The sequence below is a fragment of the Ranitomeya variabilis genome, chromosome 4 (genome assembly GCF_051348905.1).
Source record: "Ranitomeya variabilis isolate aRanVar5 chromosome 4, aRanVar5.hap1, whole genome shotgun sequence".
NCBI classification, from domain to species: Eukaryota; Metazoa; Chordata; class Amphibia; order Anura; family Dendrobatidae; genus Ranitomeya; species Ranitomeya variabilis.
This window is the reverse complement of record NC_135235.1, coordinates 256,327,699-256,355,639: the sequence shown is the minus strand read 5'-3', so window position 1 is coordinate 256,355,639 and position 27,941 is coordinate 256,327,699. Positions and strand designations below refer to the sequence as shown.

Sequence of the window (27,941 nt, the reverse complement as noted above, 5' to 3'; positions counted from 1 at the left end):
CACACACACACACAGGACCCGTGCTCCACACACAGGACCCATGTGCCACACACACACACACACAGGACCCATGTGCCACACACATACACACAGGACCCATGTGCCACACACATACACACAGGACCCGTGCGCCACACACAGGACCCATGCTCCACACACACACACAGGACCCATGCGCCACACACACACACACACACACACACAGGACCCATGCGCCACACACACACAGAACCCATGCGCCACACACACACAGGACCCATGTGACACACACACAGGACCCATGCGCCACACACACACACAGGACCCATGCGCCACACACATACACACAGGACCCGTGCGCCACACACAGGATCCATGTGACACACACACACAGGACCCATGCGCCACACACACACAGGACCCATGTGACACACACACACACAGGACCCATGCGCCACACACACACACACACACAGGACCCATGCGCCACACACACACAGGACCCATGCGTCATACACACACACACAGGACCCATGCGCCACACACATACACACAGGACCCGTGCGCCACACACAGGACCCATACGCCACACACACACACACACAGGACCCGTGCACCACACACACACACACAGAACCCATGCGCCACACACATACACACAGGACCCTTGCGCCACACACACAGACACAGGACCCATGCGCCCCACACACACACACACACAGGACCCATGCGCCACACACATACACACAGGACCCGTGCGCCACACACACACACACAGGACCCATGCGCCACATACATACACACAGAACCCATGCGCCACACACACACACACACAGGACCCATGTGCCACACACATACACACAGGACCCGTGCGCCACACACAGGACCCATGCTCCACACACACACACAGGACCCATGCGCCACACACACACACACACACACACACACACAGGACCCATGCGCCACACACACACAGAACCCATGCGCCACACACACACAGGACCCATGTGACACACACACAGGACCCATGCGCCACACACACACAGGACCCATGCGCCACACACACACACACAGGACCCATGCGCCACACACATACACACAGGACCCGTGCGCCACACACAGGATCCATGTGACACACACACACAGGACCCATGCACCACACACACACAGGACCCATGTGACACACACACACACACAGGACCCATGCGCCACACACACACAGGACCCATGCGTCATACACACACACACAGGACCCATGCGCCACACACATACACACAGGACCCGTGCGCCACACACAGGACCCATGCGTCATACACACACACACAGAACCCATGCGCCACACACATACACATAGGACCCTTGCGCCACACACACAGACACAGAACCCATGCGCCCCACACACACACACACACACACAGGACCCATGCGCCACACACATACACACAGGACCCGTGCGCCACACACACACACACACAGGACCCATGCGCCACATACATACACACAGAACCCATGCGCCACACACACACACAGGACCCATGCGCCACACACACACAGGACCCAAGCGCCACACACAGGACCCATGCGCCACACACACACACACACACACACACAGGACCCATGCGCCACACACATACACACAGGACCCATGCGCCACACACAAACAGGACCCATGCACCACACACACACACAGAACCCATGCGCCACACACACACACACAGGACCCGTGCGCCACACACACACAGGACCCATGCGCCACACACATACACAGGACCTATGTGCCACACACATACACACAGGACCCATACACCACACACATACACACAGGACTCATGCGCCACACACATACACAGGACCCATGTGACACACACACACAGGACCCATGCGACACACACACATACACGCAGGACCCATGCGCCACACACATACACAGGACCCATGTGCCACACACAAACACACAGGACCCATGCGCCACACACATACACACAGGACCCATGCGCCACACAAACACACAGGACCTGTGCGCCAATCACACACACAAAAGACCCATGCGCCACACACACATACACAGGACCCATGTGACACACACACACACAGGACCCCTGCGCCACACACACACACAGGACCCGTGTGCCACATGCATACACACAGGACCCGTGCATCACACACACACTCACAGGACCCGTGCGTCACACACACACACACACACACACACACACGTGCACCACACACAGGACACGTGCGTCACACACACACACACACACACACACACACACACAAAGGAACCATGTGCCACACACACAGGACCTGTGCTCCACACACACGTGCGCCACACAAAGGACCCTTTTTTTATATACCTTAAGTACTGCAGATAAATACTGGACTCCTTGACAATGGATGTAATTGCTTAATTTCCCAACAGCGCCAGCAAAGGTTAAATTAAGCAAAACATGGTGACCATTTAGTGTTATATATATTATATAACTTCCAGAGTGAGTGATGCCCTTTGTAATCTCACAAAATCTGGAAAAGAGATGAGAATCCTGAACAAGTAATACAAGAGCAGGTTAAGTCGCCATTTTTCAGTAACCTTTCCATGTATCAGTAAGCATGTAATTTTTCTATGCTTTGCCCTAAACATAGCATTCTTCTTTATTAAGCTAGAATTCCATAAATTTCACAGATTTGCTTAATACTACGCAATCAATGAATACGGTAGATGTTGAAGCTGCTAATAGATTTGGCTAGCCTGTAATACAACTACATGCCACCAGATGGCACTGATGCCCTATTGTCATGTCATAAATTTCTTCCTGTTTACAGCATTTTACATTTTTGGTGTATTTTATCTACCGGTGTATGTTACAATTCTTCTATAGGGAAAGTAGAGCAGTATGAAAGCTGCTATATGGCATTATTTGTGTGAATTGCGGGTGTTAATTCTTTCCTATAGCATTGGTGACCCACATAAGACATGTCACATGCAGGTTTTAATGATCACAGAGTTAACGAGCTGCAAAACATAAAACATTTGCAGCTTCCTTATATCTCCCCATCTACTATGGAACAATTTTAGTCAGGTGTGAAAAAAATGCTGCACAGCAGTATGAATACTTTCCAAACTAGAAGTGTTAATTGCATTTTTTAAACTGATAAAAATAAACTAAGTGAATCAACAAAAGAGAAATATAAAGTAAATAAATATTTCACCACAGATTTTGCTTTCAAACTTCCAATTGTTCCAGGCAGGGCTGTGGAGTCGCTAAGCCAAACCACCAACTCCAACACAGACTCTGACTCCACAGCATCGGTCACTACTGAGCATGTGCATAAAGTGCAGCACAGATTCATCTCTTCTATGACCCCACAGCACTGGTCACTACTGAGCATGTGCATAAAGTGCAGCACAGATTCATCTCTTCTATGACCCCACAGCACTGGTCACTACCGAGCATGTACATAAAGTGCAGCACAGATTCATCTCATCTACGACCCCACCTCACCGGTCACTACTGAGCATGTGCATAATGCAGCGCCCCAGAGTCCTGGTTGTTGCAGTACTGTCGCTTCGCCACTAAGGGGAATGATGGTACGTCTGATTGCACTAAAAGAGTTCACCTTGCAGCTATCACAGACACACATTACACTTCACACTCCGGCCGCTAGGGGGAGCAAAAGGTCCTATCTACTAGGCCACTCCTAATACATGGGTAAAACTGGGGGTTGGATAGGAAGTCAGTGAGAAAGTAACTGGGGAGAGCTCGAGAGAGGACCTGTCAGGGGTGGGATCCTGACAGAGCCCTAGAAAAGGACAGACCGTTACGGAGCCGTGCCTGTGCCTTATAGCGGCAGACTCCTAAGAAAGGACACGAAGCGAAGCATATTGTGGAGAAGTGAGAAACGGGATCACAGCACAAAGGAGATAGAACCAGAAGGAGTCGTGCCCCAAGATCAGCAACATCCTTCTGAGGCGCGTAGCCAGCAGCCGGAACGCCGAGGAAGTAAGAGACTCTACGCATTACTTTAAACTACGGCTGGGCAGTTAACTTTAGGTTGGCTGTCTCACCTTTACACCTAACGAAGACAACGGAGGCAATTGAGGGAGAGGGGCGTCTCTAGGGTCCCTATAAAATAACTCCAGGCCTACCCCCGTCATACGGGTGCGTCCTATCCATATCATCTGGGGGACGGAGAGAAAGAACAGAAACATATACGACAGTTGTGAGGACTATCCCGTGGTGCTTAGCAGGGAGGTACTACAACACCCAGGCGCTAGTAGGTAGGCTACTGATTTCCACCAGTAAAGGGAACTCTGGATGTGCCTTCGGACCGGCCGGTCTCAGCCAGCCCTGTTAGCAGTGCTCTGGATTGCGGATGCCAAAGCCTTCAGTAAAGAGGTAAAGAGACTGCAACCCTGTGTCCTCGTTATTTACTGCGACCTACACCACCACAAACACCTTTTATTGGGCGCCCCTTAGCAGGACCACGGACCGGGTCGGGCCACCGTGACATCCTCAGAACCGGTACTGAGTACCCCGTTGTCCTGCATCTGGGGGCCGCTCCACATAAAGTGCAGCACAGATTCATCTCATCTACGACCCCACAGCACCGGTCACTACTGAGCATGTACATAAAGTGCAGCACAGATTCATCTCATCTATGACCCCACAGCACCGGTCACTACTGAGCATGTGCATAAAGTGCAGCACAGATTCATCTCATCTACGACCCCACGGCATCAGTCACTACTGAGTATGTGCATGTGCATAAAGTGCAGCACAGATTCATCTCATCTACGACCCCACAGCCCTGGTCACTACTGAGCATGTACATAAAGTGCAGCACAGATTCATCTCATCTACGACCCCACAGCACCGGTCACTACTGAGCATGTGCATAAAGTGCAGCACAGATTCATCTCATCTACGACCCCACAGCCCTGGTCACTCTTGAGCATGTACATAAAGTGCAGCACAGATTCATCTCATCTACGACCCCACAGTCCTGGTCACTATTGAGCATGTACATAAAGTGCAGCACAGATTCATCTCAACTAAAAGCCGAGATCCTGAGATCAGGAACAGAACAGACATTTATAGAACATTTCATAACTTTCCCAAATTATTCTGATATTTACAGCACATCCTGCACTGACCAACTGCACCCAATTTATTATATATTTTAGGAGTCGCAGTCGGTCCATTTTATACAGATTCCAACTCCACCAAAATGGACACCGACTCCACAGCCCTGGGTTCCAGGTACAATTCCACACAGTGTTTGAAGGATCTGGGAAGGAGGTTGTTCCAAACATCTTGGAGAATTGAGTCTGACTCCAGATCTTCTGTGTACAAGCCTTGTACGGATCCTTCTGTCTTTTCATGTGATCATAGACAGACTGGATGGTGTGATATCAGGGCTCTGTGGAGCATGATCATTACCCCCAGGACTCCTCGTTCTCTTTTTGTTGTCGGGCTGGCAGAATAAATTTTGAGCAGATCAGACACCTGCCTGATGATATTACATGATGGGTAAGTATCTGCCGGGATTCTCAGCATTGAGGTCACCATTAATCCTGACATATTTGCTGAAATGCAGCGCCACAATTGCAGGACTCTCCACCGTGCGTCACTGTTAATGCAGACCCTCATTATTGTGCTACTCTCCAGTCCTTAAGGAACAAACGGCTTCTGTTACAGCAAATATTTCATATTTTGACTCCTTAGACCAGAGCACTTGCTGTCATTTATTTGCACCCTGGTTCCTATGCTTTTGTGTACAGTTGAATTATTTGGTGACGTTTTCTCATATGTTTTTTGGCCACAATTCTTCCATGAAAGTCCCTTCTGGCTAGACTTCTCCAAACAGTACATGGAATTAGCTGAGTCCCCATGGTTGCTGCAAATCTTACAATTTCAAAAGGAAGTAACATGATGTGTATTTCATCTACTGTACTAATATTTTCAGACGACCACTGTGTCTGCAGTCTTGACTTTGCCCATTTCTTGGTGATTAATCAACAGAGAAAACAGCTTGAACGGCACTTCTTGAAACTCCAGTCTGTTATAAAATCTTTGCCTGGGAGAGACCTTGCTGATGCAGTATAACTTCCTTGTGTCTTACGGCTGTACTTAGTGTTGCCATGGTGTATGATCTGTGACAAAAGAAAAACAAAGAGTCCTGGAAGTGACGATACAGCCTCCACAGATCCCAGATCTCACATCATCCAGCCCGTCTGGGATCACTTGAAGAGACGGATGGATGTGCACGAGCCTCATATACAGAAGATCTGGGCTCAGTTCTCCAAAAATAGTTCAACGTATGAGAGTGGCACCTCCGCACAGCTGCGTTACCTTAGACCACCATGTCTAATTCACAAACAGTGCTGCAGTGCTGTGATGGACCCTGTATAACAGACAGTCTGTTGCAGTATCCAATAAGAATACAAACATGAAGTATCCAAGACAGCAGAAGAAAAATGGAACGCACTCACTCGTCTGATAATTCTGATCCTTTATTCGAACATGGACAAACTTAGTAGGGAGGGGTGTGGAGGATGACGGACGACGGCCGTTTTGCGCACACAGGCGCTTCTACGGGTCCTAATGACGGCAGGAAGTGGGGAGGTCTTTTCACCTGTCCAGGTTCATAGTGAACTCCCACACGACCAGCATCACGACAATAGACTCCGCCCAACGGAATGTCAATCATAAAAACAAAACTGTAACACATAATGAAAAAATATAAAAACAATAGCACAGACAACATATTACAAGATACAAATAAACTGTTGAACACCGCATCACAAAAAGACTGCCATGTCAATTTTATCGTTGAGACCTGTGGGTCCTGTAGCGCTAGTGCGCAGGATCCACCTGGCCTCTCTTCTCAAGAGGAGTCGATGCCAATCTCCTCCTTGACGTTGTGAGTCAACCTTTTCCAAACCTGCAAAGCGCAATACTTTTGCATTACCCTCATGCATCTGTCTTACATGATTAATTAAGAGGGGAACCCCCTTCCCTGTGCGTATAGAATTGAGGTGTTCCCTAATTCTTATAAAGGCCAAATCGTCTTGCCTATATAAAAGAACCCACACGGGCAAAAAATTATGTATACAACATGTGTGGCCTTACACAAGATAAAATCACGTACACGGTGATAGATAGAGCCAACCTGTACCGTATCCCCTATAAGGTAAGAAAAAAGGAGTACCAGCGGAGCAAAATATGGTGCAAAAATTCAAGAGTTTATTAATAATTCATTATAAAGTGCATGAGTACAAGACATATACTTAGAAAAGGGATGGTTAAAACATGGATCACTACCAGTTCCCCCACCGTGATCTCCCACAGCTAAGTGCAAGCAAGGAAGCAGCCAAATGTATTAATTAAATGAGAACCGTGGGAGACAATGCAAACACCACAGTACAGGTAAAGTGCTTGAGCGATGCTTACCACTGGAGAGGAGCAAGGTGGGGTGTGCTGGGTAGGGACCGATCCGTACGGGACCCCCGACGCGCGTTTCGCCACGCGAATGTTCTGGCTTTCTCAAGGGGAGGTGCCCCAAGGCAGATCAGGACGGTTTAAGTAGTGCGGTAACCAGTCCATGTGATCATATCACACGGGGAGCGCGGACCAATGATCGCCATGAATTCGGCGCATGCGCACCCGCGGCACCCCGTCCCACGTCAGAGCCGGCGTCAGGCGTTGCTGCGGGCGTCGCTGGGAGTGAGGCCCAGCGGCGCCTGCGCAAGACCAGGGTGACACCGCCCTGACTGGGAGCAGATGGAGCCGCGAGCAGCGCATGCGCACTATGGCAGTCCTGGGCCGCGGTGAATAGAAAAGATTGTTTTGCCTAAATATATCTACATGCCAATAAGCCCATATATACAGATAGAGACGGCAGGAAGTGATAGCTGTATCAGAGAGACATATTATATACAGTACATATACAAGATGTATAAACTACAGTGCCAAGATACAAAGATATTCCTTCTTCATATAATACATATATGTCCTTATCATATCTGTATAGATCATGCTTGGGCTGGATGTAACGGCATGTTGGTGTCATAATCTTCAAACGAAGTCCACATAAACGAAGTGTCCTGAGAGCCGGGGCAGACCGCAGGTAAGAAATAACTACAAGATAACACAAAAAAATAATAATAAAATAATGAATAAAAACAATTAAAAACGGAACGAATACCCTATACGGGATCCACTAATGTGAGGACCAGAAAGGATGGGCTAGGGGGGAGCATATGAACAAATAAAATAAATAAGACAATGAAATATACAGTAATCATGGGGCTGGTGGATGTACTATTCAATTATTAGCCCAAAAAGGGGGAAAAGCTGAGGGACTCATTGAGTCCCTTAGGGGTCAGGGTGTCAAGGCGGACAATCCACGTCGCCTCTCGTTGCGCCAATATTTTCTTATAATTTCCACCTCTGACCCCAAGATGGACACATTCTATGCCTCTGAACCGAAGGGTCCCCACGTCACAATTATGAAATTGTTTGAAATGACGGGGGAGCGTCCTCAATTCAGAGTCATCCTGACTGGCACGTGCGGCACCTATATCTCGGACATGCTCACGAATACGTATGCGTAGCTCTCTGGATGTGAGTCCCACGTATATCAGAGAGCATCCGCACGTAGCATAATATATGACATTAGATGTCCCACATGTAATGTGTTGTCTAATGTCATACACCTTGGATCCATCGGAAGATTTAAATGTTGAGATCCGTAACATGTTGGAGCATGCGAGGCAATGGCCGCACTTAAAGGACCCCAGGAGTGGGCCCCTAGTACCAAAAGGATTTGCAATGGGGGGGACATAGTGACTCCGCACTAACGAATTGCCAAGATTGGGGGACCTTCTAGCTGTCATAGATGGAAACGCCCCCAGTGCAGAGACCAATGCTGGTTCTGTCAACAGGACAGGCCAATGTTTATTTAGAATATGCCGAATTTTTGGCCATTCGTGATTATATGTTGTAATAAATCGGACTCTGTCTGTTTTAGTGCCTACCCTTTGCAAATCACCCCTTGGATACAGGAGGTCTCTCCGTGGTGTCCTTCTTCCTCTCTCGAACCCTCGCCTAATCATCCTACGGCTATATCCACGTGCCTCAAAGCGCTTCCTCAAATCGTCTGCTTGTGCGAAAAATTTGTTGTCCGTAGAGCATATCCGCCTCGCCCTCAGGAACTGTCCGACCGGGACGGCCCCAATAGTGCTGTGATTATGAGCTGAGCCGGCATGTAGAAGAGCATTAACAGATGTAGATTTTCTGAACACATCCGTCTGAATTTGGCGCATGTTATCTACTTCGAAAGTAACGTCCAAAAAATCAATCTGATGATCATCATATTGATAAGTCAATTTTATATTAAGCTCATTGTTATTAAGCCGGCCCATAAACTCATCAAGCTGCTGCGCTGTTCCCCCCCACAAAAACAGAATGTCATCTATATAGCGCATCCAGCACAGCACATGGTCTACGGACCGCGCGCCCGCGTCGCCAAAAATAGACCTCTCCCATGCGCCCAGGAAGAGGTTGGCGTACGAGGGCGCGCAGGCCACGCCCATGGCTGTGCCGCGCCGCTGTAGATAGTAATTATCCTTGAAGACAAAGAAATTGTGGGTGAGAACAAAGCGCAGCAGCTCGAGAATTAAATCGCACATGGGGCCGCCCAGATCGGAGGTCCCCAGGAAGAGGCGGACTGCTGCCAGACCATGTTCATGGTCGATACTGGTGTACAGTGTTTGGACATCGGCGGTGACCAACAGGACACCTGGATCGACAAAGACGCCGTCAACACGTGAAAGGACGTCCGTTGTGTCTCTAATATATGACGGCAAGACCTCCACAAGTGGCTTTAGATAATAGTCAATAAATTTGCAAGTTGGATCGCATAAACCGTCTATGCCTGACACAATCGGACGTCCCGGTGGGTCGACGGCGTCCTTGTGTACCTTTGGTAAGAGGTAAAAAGTAGGTATCCTTGGTGATCTAACTGTGAGTCCCTCTAGTACTTTCTTGTCTATAATACCTTCCTCCAGTGCCCTCCCCAGGATGGTCTGCAGCCGAGAGGAGAAGGGAACTCTGGATGTGCCTTTGGACCGGCCGGTCTCAGCCAGCCCTGTTAGCAGTGCTCTGGATTGCGGATACCGAAGCCTTCAGTAAAGAGGTAAAGAGACTGCAACCCTGTGTCCTCGTTATTTACTGCAACCTACACCGTCACCTACATCTTTAATTGGGCGCCCCTTAGCAGGGCCACGGACCGGGTCAGGCCACCGTGACATCCCCAGAACTGAGAGAACCGGTACCGAGTACCCCGCTGCCCTGCGTTTGGGGGCCGCTCCAAACTAGCGTACAAGCTACTGGCGTGCCCATGGCTGTACCCTCCGTTTGTGTGTACCATGTCGTATCAAATTTAAACGTGTTATGGTTTAAAATTAAGGTTAAGCTTTCACAAATAATTTCTACTGTATTGGCATCGGTAGGTGTGTTGGTCAAAATTTCTCTCACTGCTTCTAGCCCCAGCACTTGCGGAATTCTAGTGTACAAACTTTCAATGTCGATAGATGACAAACAGAATCCCTCTTGCCAAACAAAACCTGTGATAGCTCTTAAAAAATCTTTTGTATCTTTTACAAATGACGGGATATCTAACAGGAGGGGACTAAGTAGCCAGTCCAAATAGTGGGAAAGTGGTTCTGTGACAGAACCCACCCCTGAAACAATGGGACGGCCGGGCGGTTTACTTAAAGATTTGTGGACTTTTGGTATATGATACCAGTGGGGTTTCCTCGGAAATTCCGGTAATAACTTTTAGACGTAGGACGCGCCGTGGGGGTAGGCGAAGTGGCCGCAAGCAACAATCGCAAGAGAAAGCAAGTCCCGTGGAGACCAATTCCATAACGGACATGGTATCAAATACTGTCATTAATTTGACAGATCATATTCTTGACACAACTCACTACTCAATTTTATCTAAAGGTTTAAACTTTTGTCTACCCTCCTGTTAGATATCCCGTCGTTTGTAAAAGATACAAAAGATTTTTTAAGAGCTATCAAAGGTTTTGTTTGGCAAGAGGGATTCTGTTTGTCGTCTATCGACATTGAAAGTTTGTACACTAGAATTCCACAAGTGCTGGGGGTAGAAGCAGTGAGAGAAATTTTGACTAACACACCTACCGATGCCAATACAGTAGAAATTATTTGTGAAAGCTTAACCTTAATTTTAACACACAAATGGAGGGTACAGCCATGGGCACGCCAGTAGCTTGTACGCTAGCTAATGTATTTTTAGCTATTTTTGAGGATAAATATATCTACTCTATTAATAATCCTTTCCTCAAGCACATCAAGCTGTACTTAAGATATGTCGACGACATCTTCATGGTTTTATTGACCACCTGGGTACATCCAACACCATGAACATGAAGTTCACATCGAGCTTTGGGGGCACTGAATTGGATTTTTTATACGTTAAACTCAGGGTGGAGTCAGGGGGTCTTCATACAGAAATATACCTCAAACCATCAGCCTACAATTCATTGCTACACTATGATAGAGCACACCCAGCGTACACCAAGCATGCTCTTCCATACAGCCAGTTTTTAAGAGTAAAAAGGGTTAATAGTAGTGCTAGTGGGTTCACGTGTTGGATAATGCGCTGAATAGGGCTACGCAGAACAATGACAATGAGCTTTCTAGGTGTGGGGGGAACAGAACGAAAACAGATAGAGATGGCAAGAAGTTTGTGTTCTGCTTTAAATATGGACCAATGGACACTCAAATTAGATCAGCGGTCAGAAGAAATTGGCACATCTTGGGGAAAGATGCGGATTTAAAAGAGATAGTGGATAGGGGTCCCTTGTTCGCTTGTAGACGTGGTAGAAATATAAAAGATTGTTTAGTGCGGAATCGTTTTGAAACAGAACGTGGAAATTGATTGGGAGCCAGCACCCCTAAGGGCAATTTCAAGTGTGGCCAATGCAATTTTTGATCACTGCACCTTATAGGGGATACGGTACAGGTTGGCTCTATCTATCACCGTGTATGTGATTTTATCTTGTGTAAGGCCACACATGTTGTATACATAATTTTTTGCCCGTGTGGGTTCTTTTATATAGGCAAGACGATTCGGCCTTTATTTATAAGAATTAGGGAATTGACATGGCAGTCTTTTTGTGATGCGGTGTTCAACAGTTTATTTGTATCTTGTAATATGTTGTCTGTGCTATTGTTTTTATATTTTTTAATTATGTGTCACAGTTTTGTTTTTATGATTGACATTCCGTTGGGCGGAGTCTATTGCCGTGATGCTGGTCGTGTGGGAGTTCACCATGAACCTGGACAGGTGAAAAGACCTCCCCACTTCCTGCCGTCATTAGGACCCGTAGAAGCGCCTGTGTGCGCAAAACGGCCATCGTCCGTCATCCTCCACACCCCTCCTTGCTAAGTTTGTCCATGTTCGAATAAAGGATCAGAATTATCAGACCAGTGAGTGCATTCCATTTTTCTTCTGCTGCCTTGGAGTTCTCCAAAAATATTTGTCGTGTTGCTTTAAAATCTGTGTGCAAGTGACAAGTGTACCCAGAAGAAGAGGCTTGAATGCTGTTCTGAAGGCAAAGAGTCATTACACCAAATATTTATGATATTTACATTTCTGTTTTTCAGTCACTTTGCACTTTAATTGATAGAAATAAACTATTATCACTTCTATTTTTGAAAGTTTCTTATTCTGCAGCATTTCTTGTACACCTAACGACATGGATGTACACTACATAGTATTGCCGCTCAGGCCCACTAACTTTAATGAAGCAGAGTTGCAATTACAGGCACAGCCTTTTTTTTTTTTTTTCTTTTTAGGGGTAGGGCTGTCTTTTGGACACACACAAGCATAGTTTTCAAACCCTAGACATGCCCTTTAATACAGTGATTAAAATCTTTATGATCGGTTTGGACAAAGTATTAAATACATTGGCTGGTAAGTGTTCAAATTCAAAGGTTCTCTTAGATTCTAAGGCTTAGAAGAGTGGACATAAGGAGTCAAGCTGTCAATATCCAAGAGTGCTAGTAAATGTATTGAAAACATAAAAAATATAGGTATCTCAAAATGATTTCACCTTCAGAATCTGGATAATAATATGAAAAGGATCTGACAAATGTTCTTACTGGAGGCCGCACTGTGTGCAGTGAAGGTCCCCGGAGGGCAGTCTTGTTCACGGCTGATGCCCGCTGGACAGAACTTCCCTTTGCTGCATGGAAAACCTGAGACAGAGGAACCTGTGGAGAAGAGAGGTGCATGGAACAGAATCAGGTCTGTATCTCAGACTTCTAGGTAAGAAGTGGATAGCACTGCCAGCTACTTATAAAGTGCCAACATATTGCCAACCTATTGTGCTGAACACAGATGGTAAAGGGTGTATCCAGGTGTAAAGTGGCATTGTCAGATGAAATTGGGTGTGGTCAAGAGGAAAGGGGGGCTTGAATGAATATGGCTGGGGCTTAAAACACAAGAATTGCTCACAATTGTGTCAAAACATTTAAAGTATCTAAAGATGCCCCCATTTTATCCTCCTGCATCAGACAACATGATACATTTGCCACATTTCCAAACTCTCCAGTCTAAGTTTACAAAGTTTAAATATTAGACAAGATTAGCAAATTAGCACCAATATGATCAAATTGATAAACTCATATCAGAGTATTTTGGTGGGTGAGAGGACACCAAACAAACTTTATGTCAAAATTCAGACCCCAGTGCTGTAACAAAACAAAGCTAAACCCTGATTGCTGCATGTCCCACACAAGACCTGGACTCCTCTGCCTTACCAGAAGAAGGACTCTGGATGATGAGGGTCACGGTGAGGTGTAGTTCTGCATGATCAAAACTGAGCTGCTTGCAAATAGTGCAGAAGGTAGGACTAGGGGTTGCATTTTGAAGTGAGGTCTCTGATGAGAGAACCCTTTGAACAATACTCATCCATTACTTTTCATTTATCCTAGTAATCTGACGGACGTCAATGCCAGGAAAGGATTACCCTAGAACCCTCACCTTCTTGGCAAAAAAGACCCTCGGAGCAAATCTTGCAGCTGCCCCTGTGCCCTTGCCCAGGTTGGTCATTGTAGGTCCCAGCAGGGCATGGATAGCCATGAGAATTTCGAGTGCCTATAGGGCAGTAAAAACCTGCAGGACACAGATAAATGTCTCCCGGAAGCTGAGACATTCCCTCCAAACAGAAGAACCCTGCAGACACACAACACTAAATTACTATCTAATCCATTAGAGATGGTTCATTCATATCCGCAACACAGAAAATACTAGACTGACCTGCAGGGCAGAGGATGCAATCATTCTGCTGAAGGAGGCCTTCCTTGTCTGAGAAAGTGCCAGCCGGGCAGGGGGTCTTGGTGGAGCCATCATTACAAAAATATCCTAAATGGAGAATAGTTCTCATAACACAATAGGGAGTAACTTCATACATCACATGAGGACATATTATACTGCAGAGCTGCACTCACTAAACTGCTAGCGAAAACAGCATGCACACAGTGACTGCACCAGCAGAATAGTGAGTTCAGCTCTGGAGTATAATACAGGATGTAACTCAGGATCAGTAATGTAATGTATGTACACAGTGACTGCACCAGCAGAATAGGGAGCACAGCTCTGGTGTATAATACAGGAGGTAACTCAGGATCAGTAATGTAATGTATGTACACAGTGACTGCACCAGCAGAATAGTGAGTGCAGCTCTGGGGTATAACACAGGATGTAACTCAGGATCAGTAATGTATGCACACAGTGACTGCACCAGCAGAATAGTGAGTGCAGCTCTGGGGTATAGTACAGGATGTAACTCAGGATCAGTAATGTATGTACACAGTGACTGCACCAGCAGAATAGTGTGTGCAGCTCTGGGGTATAATACAGGATGTAACTCAGGATCAGTAATGTAATGTATGTACACAGTGACTGCACCAGCAGAATAGTGAGTGCAGCTCTGGGGTATAATACAGGAGGTAACTCAGGATCAGTAATGTAATGTATGTGCACAGTGACTGCACCAGCAGAATAGTGAGCACAGCTCTGGTGTATAATACAGGAGGTAACTCAGGCTCAGTAATGTAATGTATGTACACAGTGACTGCACCAGCAGGATAGTGGGTGCAGCTCTGCTCAGCTGCTGCTCATTGTCCTAATTGTGGGTGCGGTCACTGCTGAACCTGCTGTCTGCTCCTGAGCTCCTGGGAACCACCACCTCTCCGCCCGGGGACCTGCTCTCTCTCTTACCCAGGGAGTGAGTGGGTTTCCTGGGATGAATGAGGGGGCCAAGTCCCAGGCTTCTGCTTCCCGGACCAGGCTGGTGGGAGGCAGAAGGAACCAGCAACCAGCCTGCACATCAGAGGATTCGGGGGTGAGACGCTCCACCAGGAGTCGCAGCAATGTGGCTCCTACTCCCCCCAGGTCTGCAGAGAACCAGAGAAGCCGCAAGGCTTCCATGGAGGAGAAGCCTGCTAGCGTGCAAGATAGCGGTCCTTCCGGAGGAAAGCTGAGTGCTCACGGAGGTGAGGCCGACCTCACTGAGGAGGGTTGGGCGCTGCAGAGACCCCGGGAGTCTGTGTCCACCTATGCCTCCCGGGTCATGAGCCACCTTCGTGAGTACGAAGATGCGAGTAAGACACTGAGAAGGCTCCGGGAGGAGCTGCGCTGCACAAGCGCAAAAGCTGCAGGCGCCTCCAGACCCAGGAAGACGCAATTCCAGGCGGAGGTAAAGATCCTGAAGCTTGAAATTAATGACCTGGAGGTAAGAAAAGCATTTATTCGTGAAAAAAGTGGACCATTTAAAGAAAAACTTATAAATGAAGACCGATTCAGAGAAATGGCTGATAACAGAGAGCAAAGGCAAATGGGGCTGCAGCCTGAGAGCCAGGTGGATGATGATGATGATGATGATGATGAGAAGGAGGATGACCAGCAGAAAGCCTGCTTAGTCACTCACAGGCCACGTGCAGCGAGCTCCCTGCTGGACAGGCGACAATGACATCTCGTCGCAGTTCTGCTGGCTCTGGGGAGGACAGTGACAACATCGGCCAGGGAGGGGCGCTAATGGCAGAGATCAAGCTCCTGGAGTCCCCAGTGTGCCTTTAGAACTTCCATCTTGGTGATGATTTACCAGAGGAGGCACCTGGGGGCCAGAAAAAAAGGCAAAGAAAACCACCAAGCCAAAGCTGCAGGAAGCGGTAAGCTATGTGTATGCCCCCCTCCCTGTACCCCCTGAGTCGGCTGCATGGTCAGCTCGCTGTATAAGCCCCGTTGCCCAGCCCAGCCCGGGTTCTGCTGTGGATCCGGTGCAAAGGCACGGGGAGATTACAAAGCAATGTAGTGAGGCGCAGAGCTCCGTCTCTGCTTGTAGTAGCGGGGATGTAGCAGCAGGTGCATCAGCCGAGAGGCTGGACAGTGAGGGCGGCCCGGCGGCAGGCAAAAAATCAGGCCACAACACTGTGGTGTGCTCCCCAGTGGGAGGGGGGAGCAGCCCAGTGTCAGGGGCAGCTCCGGTAGCCTCGGTGCCCCTGAACGCTGTTGCCGCTGATCACTTAGTTGAGAAGCGGCGGCAGTGTGAGGGGGTTACCGGGGCTGGGCGTTCTGGTCCTCCCACTAAAGTCCTGTTCTGTGTTGGCATCGCTGGTCAACAAGATGCTGATATGAAGGATCAGCGGCGCGCCACAGCGGCGAAAGATCAGCGCCGCCTGGTATCAGCAGTAAAGCAGCAGAAAATATCATCTAATGATGCGGAGGGCACACGTAAGACCAGGGGTGAGGTCGCCTCCAGTTCTGTGGAGGAGACTCAGCCCCTTGTGCCTGATGATGCGGAGGTCAAAGTGTCACCCCCTGTTGTCACTGGTCCAGCAGGAGTGAATGTGGTGGTGGGTATGGATGAGGAAAAGTCTTTGTCTAGTGGTGTGGTTGCTGGTTTGGTAGTGGGTGAGGGGGTTATGGAGGTGGGTAATGGTGATGCTGTTGGTGTGGATGTGGTAACTGGTCCGGTTGCCCCCCCGGTGGTGGCAGCACCTGTCAGGAGTTTTGCCGCTGTCACCTCCGGGGCAAATAGGGCATCCTCCTCGTCTCTGGGCTCTGGGGACTGCATGTTGCAACGGCGTCTCCTGGAGGCTCTAAAGAAGGGAGAGAGATCACTAATGGTAGAGGGTCGAGAGGTTGATCTATCCTTCTGGATAGAGAGGCATGGCCTCGGGGCCTTCCGAGAGCAAAGAGGGGGGGATACAGTGTGGTCCCTCCCAACAGCTGGGCCAGGTAGTGTGCGTAGGAATGTGGTCCGTCTTCGGTGGAGGGGCAGTGATGCGTGTCCTCCAAGGTCTAAAGTTGTGGAGCTCCTGCTGAGGATGGGCTTCAAGGCGATTGACATCTATGCCTTGATACATCCCTATTCCACACCTGAGTTTGATGTCAGCTTTGTTCGGCCGGAGGGGCTTGAGCTCTTCTGGTTGAACTATGAGTTGGCAAAAAATGAGCCTGGCTGGCGAGACTTTACTGTTCAGGTTGCGTCTTGCCAAAACCAAGTCAAGAAAGTGACCGTGATGACTTGTAACGAGTCGCTTTCTTGTTACGACATCATGACGTGGCTTGGCCGGTATGGAGAGGTGGTAGAAATGCCAAAGAAAAACCGTGATGAGTTTGGTATCTGGTCAGGGGCCTGGACGTTTATGGTAAAACTTAAGCGTTCAGGGGGTACGGTTGCCCACATACCATCATCTGCCTTCCTGGGTAGGGATCGTATCCTGGTCTTCTACCAGGGGCAACCGAAGCTCTGTCACAGGTGCGGCGACCCCACACACTTCAGCGCAAACTGCACTGTGCAGAAGTGTGCATTGTGTGGGGATATTGGCCATCTTGCTGCATCTTGTGTGGAGATTAGGTGCCACCTGTGTGATGAGTTAGGTCACCCATTCAGCCGTTGTCCTCGCTCCTTCGCTAACGCAGTCGTGACCCCGGTGGGAGAAAGCCGTGAGGCTGATTCTGCTGGGGAAGGGACTAGCAGGGGTGAGGGAGCTGAGGGGCCAAGGAAGAAAAGCAATAAAAAGACGCCTGCCCAGCTAAGGCGTCTAGACAAGCGCAGACAGGATAGGGAGCTGGGCGAGCCTCGGGCTACTGGGGCGGCTCCTGTCCTGGATGCCAGTCTTGCTGCTGAGGCCCCGAGGGATGATGAGTTGGATGAGGAGGTCAGGAGGATCCACAGGGAGGAAAGTGCCACTGCCTCAGAGTCCTCCCATTATGAAAGTATGGATGAGGATAATAGGCAGTGGCTAGAGAACAAGCGTAAGCTCGGCACCAAAAAGAAGAGAAAGAAGGGAGATAAAAAATCTTCTCCCGCTCTGACCAAGGTACCTAAGGAAGGAAAAACCGACTCCCCTCTGGTTGGTCTTTCTAACCAGTTCCAAGCCCTTGAAAACATCTCTTCCTCTGAGGAGGAAGCTGAGGGTGAGGTTCTGGCTTCGGCGGGGCTCACAGGGGACGCCGAGTCTCCTTCTTCGGGGAATGTAAGATCCTTGGAGGGAGGGACTGGCCCAGAGTCCGGAGACGAGGACGATAAAAATAAAAAACACATGGGAATGGATACCTCATTGTCATTAAAGAGGGGGAAGGATTCCTCCTCTGAGGCAGAGGATAAGGGTAGTGGGAAAAAGAAAGCCATCTAACTCAATCACCAATGATGGCGGAACCCACTCCGTTGACGCTGGCGTCCATTAATGTCGCCAGCATAAAGTCAAATACAGCTAGATTTGCGGCCTTTGATTTTCTCAGCCGGGTTGAAGCTGACATTTTCTTTTTGCAAGAGACCAGGCTGCCAAACATGGCAGATGTGTTTAAAGCTAAGAGGGAGTGGAGACTCGGGCCCTCCTATTGGTCTCTTGCGGCCGAGCCGTATAGCGGAGTGGCGGTCCTTTTTACCGCACCGGTGGAATGCCGACGGGTTATTGAGTTAGAAATGGGGAGGTGCCTGATCTTAGATGTCCTCATGAAGGGACAAGAGCTCCGGCTCATCAACATCTATGGTCCCCAATCTAAGTGGGACCGGAAGTGTCTCTTTATGAGGATCAAGCCCTACCTTTTTACAAGTCGGCAGGTTGTCTTTGGAGGGGACTTCAATGCTGTCACGAGGCCCCGAGATAGAGGAGGTTCCAGAGACAAGCTGACTTATGATAGCGTCGCCCTTAATAGTATAGCTAGTGAGGCTCGCCTGGTGGATGTCCACATTCGGCACACCCCAGGCCACGAGGGGTTCACCTATCATAGAGGTAACTGTAGGTCCAGAATAGATAGGTTTTATTTAAAGGAGGAAGCTGTCTCTTCAGCAGTGTCTGTTGTTGAGGTGGAGTTCTCCGACCACTGTTTAATTTTGCTTTCTCTGAATGTTACAGAGACCCTCCGGATGGGAAGAGGCTTTTGGAGGCTCAATTCCTCTCTCTTGGAAGAAGCGGAGATAAGACAGTCCTTTGAGGATTTTCTTCAGAGCCAGGTACCCTTACTGGATCTTTGTAGTAGTAAGTCAGAGTGGTGGGAGATGTTCAAGGAAAGGGTGGCGAGATTCTTCCGCCAGCTCTCGAGCCTCAGGAATCTGAGCAGGTACCGCCTGTATCAGGGTCTGAGGAGGAAACTCGAACATCTTGTCTCAACTGGAGGTAGCCGCAAGGAGATCTCCAGAGTGAAATTGCTTATGAGGTGTCAGTACGATAGACACGCATCTTTGGTTTTTGAGAGGGATTACGGGAAGTACCGCTCGCCCGACCCTTACAGAAACTGCAAGATGTCAGTGAATAGTAAAGTAGTTACAGGACTGGTCGACACTACGGGGTCCCTGAGGCGATCCAGATCAGGGATCCTGGAGGTTGTCAGATCCTTCTACTCGCACCTCTTGGGGAAGAGGGATCTTGATTGGGATGAGATGTCGGCTTTCCTGGCTGAAGCCGTCCCCGAACCAGGGGTAGACCCCTCTCTTGACAGTTTGACAGAAATGATCAGGGAAGAGGAAGTTCAGTTGGCGATTGAAGGGCTTGCCCAAAAAAAAATCGCCTGGTCCAGATGGCTTAACATCTGAATTCTATAAGACCTTTAAGGACGTTTTGGTTCCCCTCTTGACTGAGGTATTCAATGAGTGTCTTTCCTCGGGCACTCTGCCGAAGTCAATGAGGAGGTCTACTCTGATCATCTTGTCAAAGGGTAAGGACCCATCTTGCATTGAGAATTGGCGTCCCATAGCGCTTCTCAATGCAGACAGGATGGTTCTGGCAAAGGTGCTGTTTAATCGGCTGGTGAAATTTGCACCCCGACTCCTTTCGGAGGCCCAGCATTGCTCTGTTCCAGGCCGCAGCACATTTAGTGCTGTGCTCTGTGTCCGGGAGGCAGTGGAACAGGGTAGGGCTGGTCACTGGAAGGGGTACATGCTGTCACTGGACCAGGCAAAAGCGTTTGATCGGGTTAATCACGAGTACCTCTGGTCCGTCCTTCTGAGATATGGCCTGCCGGGGGGGTTTGCTGATTGGCTTAAGACCTTGTACAGTGGGGCAGAGAGTTTCCCGCTTGTGAATGGTTTGATTGGCAGCTCTTTTGAGGTTGGGTCCGGTGTTCGCCAGGGTTGTCCCTTGAGCCCGCTGCTGTACGTGTTTGCGATTGACCCTCTTGTTAGGAGGGTGGAGCGTGGACCGTTGGCCGGGATCTGGATGGACCAGGCAGCACCGGAGGCCACTCTGAGGGTGGTGGCGTATGCCGATGATGTCACCGTGTTTGTTTCCTCTCACAAGGAGGCAGGGTGGCTGATGTCAGAGGTAGATCACTACTCGGAGGCATCCGGGTCCAAGATCAACTGGGATAAGTGTGAGAGTCTTTGGCTGGGAGGAGGAGATCCTGGTTTTGATCTCCCGGACACCCTTCCAGGACCCAAAATCTCTGCAAAAATCCTTGGCATCGAATTTGGCCAGGGGGATTACCCCAAACAAAATTGGGACAGCAGGCTAGAGATCGCCACTCAGAAGGTGAACCAATGGAAGGGTTGGTCTTTGACCCTAGGGGAAAGGGTAAACCTGATCAAAACTTACCTGCTCCCTTTACTGATTTATCTGGGCAGTGTGTGCATCTTGCCGGAATCTCTCTGGACTCGGGTCTACAGTTTGTTCTTCCAACTGTTATGGGGGAATAGACTGAACCTGGTCAAGAGGGAGGTTACTTACCGTACGAGGAGACTAGGAGGGTTGGGTATGGTCAACCCTGTGGTATTCCTTGTGGATACCTTCATTAAGATCAATATTGCAAACCTCTGGAAAGAGAGGGCTCCTCCGTGGGTATTCTCCTGTAGGGGATGGTTTCAGCCTTTTTTCCAGGAATGGGAGACAGGAGGGCAAGTGAAGGATCTTCGCACACCGCATGGACATCTTCCAGCTTACGCTACCTTGGTTCTGAAGGTAATTAGTCGGTGGGGTCTGGGAATGTGGGAGATCAGGACTCTGCCAAGGAAACTCCTTGACAATAGGGTTCTGTTGACCCATTTCCAGAGGCCTCTGGCGCTCAGGGACTGCCCAAGTCGGGATCTTGGGGTGGGTTTACATCTTTTGAATTCTATCCGGATCCCCTCGAAGTTTTGGGACTTGGCTTGGCGCTGCTTCCATGGGAAACTGTGTGTGAGGGACAATCTGAAGTGTAGGAGCTCTGAGGACAGGAATTGTCCTCGGGAGCATTGTGGTACCTTGCTGGAAAGCATGGACCACTTCCTGCTTCATTGTCCCTTCAACACAGAGGTGTACAACAGGGTGGGCGCCTTCATTGGCTGGTCTCGGCTGGCCGGTCTCTCCTATGCGGAATGGGCCTATGGAGCATTCGGAGACCTTGGTGGTCTGGACCGTTGCACCTTATTTCTAGTTAGCGCAGTGGTTAGGTATCACACGTGGAACGCACGGTGCTTATTATCGACGCAACGAAAAATCCTCCCCGTAGATGATGTGTTTAGGACCATACTCGGTGACCTGGTGAAGGTGCGCTCTCTGGAGTATGGGAGACTGGGCGCACGGAGGGCCGCTCTCCTCTGGAGGGGCTTTTCTTTTAGTGTGCCCTAGTCTGGTCATCTCCTTTCCTGGTGGTGGGCTGCTGCTGACACTGTAGATTTTTGTTTTGTTTGATCATTATACAGTGATGTAGGGCTGCAGGCGCCGAACTTGGGCTTCGTGAGTTGTGATTATTGTGGTGTGTGCTGCTGTATATATTGTATATGGGGATATAGATTTGGGTGTAGGTGTTAGGTTGGGTGGTGGGAAAGGGGGGGAGGTGGGTTTATCTTGTGGGACTATGGGACACTGGGTTGTTTGGGGGAAAACTGGCACTGCCTGATCTGGCCTATGGACGTTGGACATGGACTGAGGCATGAGACGCAGGACCAGCTCTCAGGTCAGTGCGGGGGGTTGGGAATGGAGGATAGCTTAGTATTGTATATATTTGTTTAAATTTGTGGCTATATTATTTAAAACTAAAAAAAAAAAAAAACTAAAAAAAATAAATAATAATAATTAAAAAAAAAAAAAAAAAGAGAAAAAAGTTTATGTATATAGTTTTTGTTTGCCATTGTTTATTTTATTTGTTATTATTATTTTGTTTGGTGACCGGACCAGAAGGTCAAAGTAGTTATTCTGTATATACTATATAATATGTGTGAGAGGAGAGAATGAGCGGCTGGACCAGTGTTCAGTATACTGATTATTTTTTTCTGGCTGATATTTCTGTTTTGTTTCTGTTATTATTATTGTTATGTTTTTCATTTTTATAATAAAAGATCTACAGGATGTAACTCAGGATCAGTAATGTATGTACACAGTGACTGCACCAGCAGAATAGTGAGTGCAGCTCTGGGGTATAATACAGCATGTAACTCAGGGTCAGTAATGTAATGTATGTACACAGTGACTGCACCAGCAGAATAGTGAGTGCAGCTCTGGAGTATAATACAGGATGTAACTCAGGATGCATACACTTTACTTTTCAGCATAATTTTGTACAATAATAGTTGCGCCATAATATAATACTTCTAGTCCGTTTTCTGCAGTTACAATGACTGCAAATTTACATTAATATTTCTTATGACCTTGATAGCAGATTTGATACGTTTTAGGTCATATAAATGGACTCCTGCTGAACACGTAACAGTATGAGTTTCTCTTTCCAATAACATTTAATGATGGAAGTATAGTTTGCTAATTAGCCGGTAGCACAATTAGTGGTCAGTCTACTTCAGGCGCTAACACAGCAGGATCTTACAGACAATTACAATGTAATGTTCTAAGTCTCCAAGGTCACATCATGCACAGATTCTTGTGTATCATTAATTTCATCCATATAATATACTATGTGCCACTTTATTCCATAGAGTATATATGGCATTGTGATTAAACTTATATAATGTAGTACAGGAATATTATAAATTGAACATTACTGCGCCATGCTGTGCATATACAATGAATAGCAAAATGGTGACAATGTTTTTTACCTTTTAACTTTCAGGCTCCATATCTCACAATCCACTACAGTTTCCAACGTGAAACCACCATCATGTTATAGGCAATCATCCTGGCTATCTTATACATAAATGTGACTTGCAGCTATTTAGCATATGATTAGTTATGCAGATTCTCGTCATGTCACTGCATTCTTATGGTTTTGTTCCTGGTGGTGGAAATATCTTTTTTGTCCTGTATACTACAAATTACCACCTGTCCTCACATCCCCTAACAGTTCAGTGTGTTATTAGTTGATTCCCAATGAAAGGTCATTGGTTCTAATAGAGGAGCAGCCATGAAGAAGATTTCCCTAGAAAAGAGAAACAGCATCATCCAGCTCATCGATAGCAGTCTCTCAGCCAAGAAAATTGCCAAACTGCATCATGTGAGCACCATGACAGCTGGAATAATACAAAATGAAGTCCGTCCATCCATTCAGAAGCCAAAAGGTGGACGTCCAGGCGAAATATCGGAGTCAAGAAGTCGGCTCAACCCAAGGTCTATCAGTTCTGGAGCCGCAAACACGGCAGTGGAGGAGGCTCATATGCTTCATAATAGTAAGATCACAGACGTCCATGTCAGCACCGTGTGACGCACATTACACAAGCCTGGAATGGGGGGTCTGAAAAAAGGTGAAGATGCCTCAACTTCAATATCATGATAAGAAGAATCGGCTGCGTTTGAAAAAAAAGTACGAAAGTGGACAGTAAAAGATTAAAAACGGGTGATTTGGAGTGATGAAACGAAAGTCAATAGACGGCTATGATGGGTGCTAATGGATCTGGAAGAAACAAGGAAAAAGGGCTAAAGGATCGAAAACTTGAAGGAATTGTCAAGTTCAGTGGAGGAAGCCTGATAATATGGGGTTGTTTAACAGCCAAAGGGGTTAGATACTTGACCAGGATCGATGATGGTCTCAATGCTGAGCTATATGTGAGTATCCTGCAAGACGAGTTACTTCGTACACTTGAGTACTATGGGCATGAAAAGGATGACGTAGTGTTTCAGAAGGACAATTACACAAAGCATATGTCGAGATTGTTACTGAACCATTTCTTCTACAATGAAGTAGAGGTGCTGGGTTGGCCCCACAGTCCCAAGACCTCACCCAATCCAACATTTGTGGATAAAGTTAAAGGGAAAGCTGTACACAGACCCAAGTGAGACAACCAGTATGCACAAACATTGGGAACGTGTACAAAATACTTGGTATCAGATTTCGGTCGATACATGTTTGAATCTGATCGAGAGCACGCCCATAAGGATTGAGGACGTGGTGAAAGCCAAAGGTGGATTTACAAAATTCTAACAAAAAAATAAAACTTTAACCCCTTCATGACCTTGGGATTTTCCATTTTTCCGTGTTCGTTTTTCGCTCCGCTCCTTCCCAGAGCCATAACTTTTTTATTTTTCTGTCAATTTGGCCATGTGAGGGCTTATTTTTTGCAGGACGAGTTGCACTTTTGAACAACATCATTGGTTTTACCATGTCGTGTACTAGAAAACGGGAAAAAAATTCCAAGTGCGGTGAAATTGCAAAAAAAGTGCAGTCCCACACTTGTTTTTTGTTTGGATTTTTTGCTAGGTTCACTAAATGCTAAATCTGACCTGGCATTATGATTCTCCAGGTCAGTACGAATTCATAGACACCTAACATGACTAGGTTATTTTTTATCTAAGTGGTGAAAAAAAATTCCAAACTTTGCTAAAAAAAAAAAAAAAAATTGCGCCATTTTCCGATACTCGTAGCGTCTCCACTTTTCATGATCTGGGGTCGGTTGAGGGCTTATTTTTTGCGTGCCGAGCTGGCGTTTTTAATGATACCATTTTGGTGCAGATACGTTCTTTTGATCGCCCGTTATTGCATTTTAATGCAATGTCGCAGCGACCAAAAAAACGTAATTCTGGCGCTTCGATTTTTTTTCTCGCTACGCCGTTTAGCGATCAGGTTAATGCTTTTTTTTAGTTGATAGATCGGGCGATTCTTAACGCGGCGATACCAAATATGTCTAGGTTTGAGTTTTTTTAATTGATTTATTTTGATTGGGGCGAAAGGGGGGTGATTTAAACTTTTATAATTTTTATTTTTTTCACATTTTTTTTTACTTTTTTTTTTTACTTTTGCCATGCTTCTATAGCCTCCATGGGAGGCGAGAAGCAGGCACAACGCGATCGCCTCTGCTACATAGCAGCGATCTGATGTTCGCTGCTATGTAGCAGAAATGCAGGTGTGCTGTGAGCACCGACCACAGGGTGGCGCTCACAGCTATCCAGGATCAGTAACCATAGAGGTCTCAAAGACCTCTATGGTTACAATGTAAAAGCATCGCCGACCTCCGATCATGTGACGGGGGTCGGCGATGCGCTCATTTCCGGCCGCAAGCGCCGGTTAAATGCCGTTTGACAGCGGCATTTAACTAGTTAATAGGCGCGGGCAGAACGCGATTCTGCCCGCGCCTATTACGGGCACATGTCAGCTGTTCAAAACAGCTGACATGTCCCGGCTTTGATGCGGGCTCTCCGCCGGAGCCCGCATCAAAGCGGGGCTTCTGACCTCGGACGTACTATCCCGTCCGAGGTCAGAAAGGGGTTAAATTCAGATTTTTAAAAACAAAACAGTGACATGACAAGAATCTGCATAATTAATCATATGCAAAATAGTTGCAAGTCAAATTTATGTATCAGATAGCCAAGATAATGGTCTATACAAATGATGGCAGTCTCTCGTTTGAAGCAGCAGTGGATCGTGAGATATGGAGCCTGAATGTCAAAAATTAAAAACTGTTACCCTTTTGCTTGTCGGTATATACTGCCTTACCGTTGCAAATATAATAAGTTGCACCACAAAGTGATCATATAATAGGGAAGAGCAGTGTCAGATACAACTTTACCACGAATAAAGGATATAAAAGGAGCATAAGGTGCTGAATAACAGTACCATACAATGTTCACATAACAGTGCAATAAATGAGCATACACATGAGCCATAGCCATGCAATGCGTCCAACGATAGACACCTAACTGTGCCATGAATTGCCCTTATAATACTACCACATTCTTATATAGTGGAAAATAACAAAACGATATGATCAGAATGTGATACGACCTTTTAACATCTTCATTATAGCGTCATACCTGGGGGGCAGAGCTTGCAGACTAATTGCTCTTCCGTAGTCACATAGTGCCCGGGCTGGCAGGTGACTGGCAGGTCAGCGGATTGATGATGGTCCCCTACATTGAGTGTTGAGGGACAGTTACTACAAATGCAAGAACTTATCTGCCCGCTGCCATCCTTCAGAAATCCAGTCGGTGAAATGACTGTATGAATTTTCCCAGCGAATGGGCAATAACTACCTGGAAAATTACAACGATGAAACTATAGTTAGTCTAGTGATGATGGTAACAGATTACATACCATTAACCTTTTCCCGAATTACAGCAATGCAGAAAATACAGAAGGTCTGTCCAGACAGAAATCAGCCCTTCTTAAAGAGGTTTGTTAAGTTTAAACTGATGAAAGGTTTGCAGATTTCTAATAAACATAGGTGCAGATTTATCAATACTATCTTATTCTTACACAGGTCAAACTTAGACTAGACCGTCCTAAAGTGCATATAGTAAGACCATCTAGTGTCCGTTTGCTTGCCTTATTTTGTGGCAGAAATCTGCACCAAAATTTGATTGCATGATTTGACCCCCTTTGGATCAAGGTGCAGAACGTTTCTAAAACACCTAAACATGGTGCAGGTCAGAAAAGACAATTCTTTTAGGTGCAGATTACAGCAGAATTCTGGCACATTTGGCTTGAAAAACATGCCCCTTTGTGCTTGCTTCTATTCTTCAATAATTTTTAAGATCTCTGCTTGCAAAGAAAGAAAAAGTTTTAAGAGATTGAAAAAAGTAATAAATACATATGAAATACTGTGTAATAGTGATGAGAACAATAAGACTAATACAAATGTTAACAATGTAGATAAGTTTAGGGAGATCACAAGTTCCCCCTTGTAAGAGGAATCCCCCTGAGCAAGCTTGCCCCTTGAAATGCACATTCAGTAGCCACAGTGCATGGCCAGACTCCATTCTGAATCAGTGTTAATGCACTTGGATATGGTCCCAAAAATATGCATTATTGCTAAAAAGTCTGCTGCATGCTGTAAAATAAAAATCCCAGCTGAAAACACATTTTTGAAAGGAGTCTGCCAGCAAAAAATTACTGTTCAAACCAAGCACAGGCATTCGGTGCACCCTTGGTGTGACCAGGCACTTCAGTTCTCCTTCCCACATACTTAAATTCTATCCATCTCCGCCCCCTCTTTGTTGATTGACAGCCCTTGCTTTACAGGAGTGAGAGAGGACGACGGAATAGATGGAAAACAAGCAGATCAA

General features: G+C 47.2%; 1 protein-coding gene across 10 annotated transcripts in view; it reads right to left on the bottom strand.

Moving 5' to 3' along the window:
* Window positions 1-27,941, bottom strand: part of LOC143764221 (uncharacterized) — a 321,683-nt gene that overhangs the window by 207,289 nt on the left and 86,453 nt on the right. For all 10 annotated transcript variants that reach the window (XM_077249606.1, XM_077249602.1, XM_077249607.1 and 7 more), the window contains 4 exons: window positions 26,691-26,909; window positions 14,332-14,436; window positions 14,056-14,247; window positions 13,173-13,283 (listed from right to left, as the gene is read on the bottom strand). In XM_077249606.1, coding sequence (XP_077105721.1) covers window positions 13,173-13,283; window positions 14,056-14,247; window positions 14,332-14,436; window positions 26,691-26,909 — 627 coding nt within the window. The remainder of the gene's footprint in view (window positions 1-13,172; window positions 13,284-14,055; window positions 14,248-14,331; window positions 14,437-26,690; window positions 26,910-27,941) is intronic.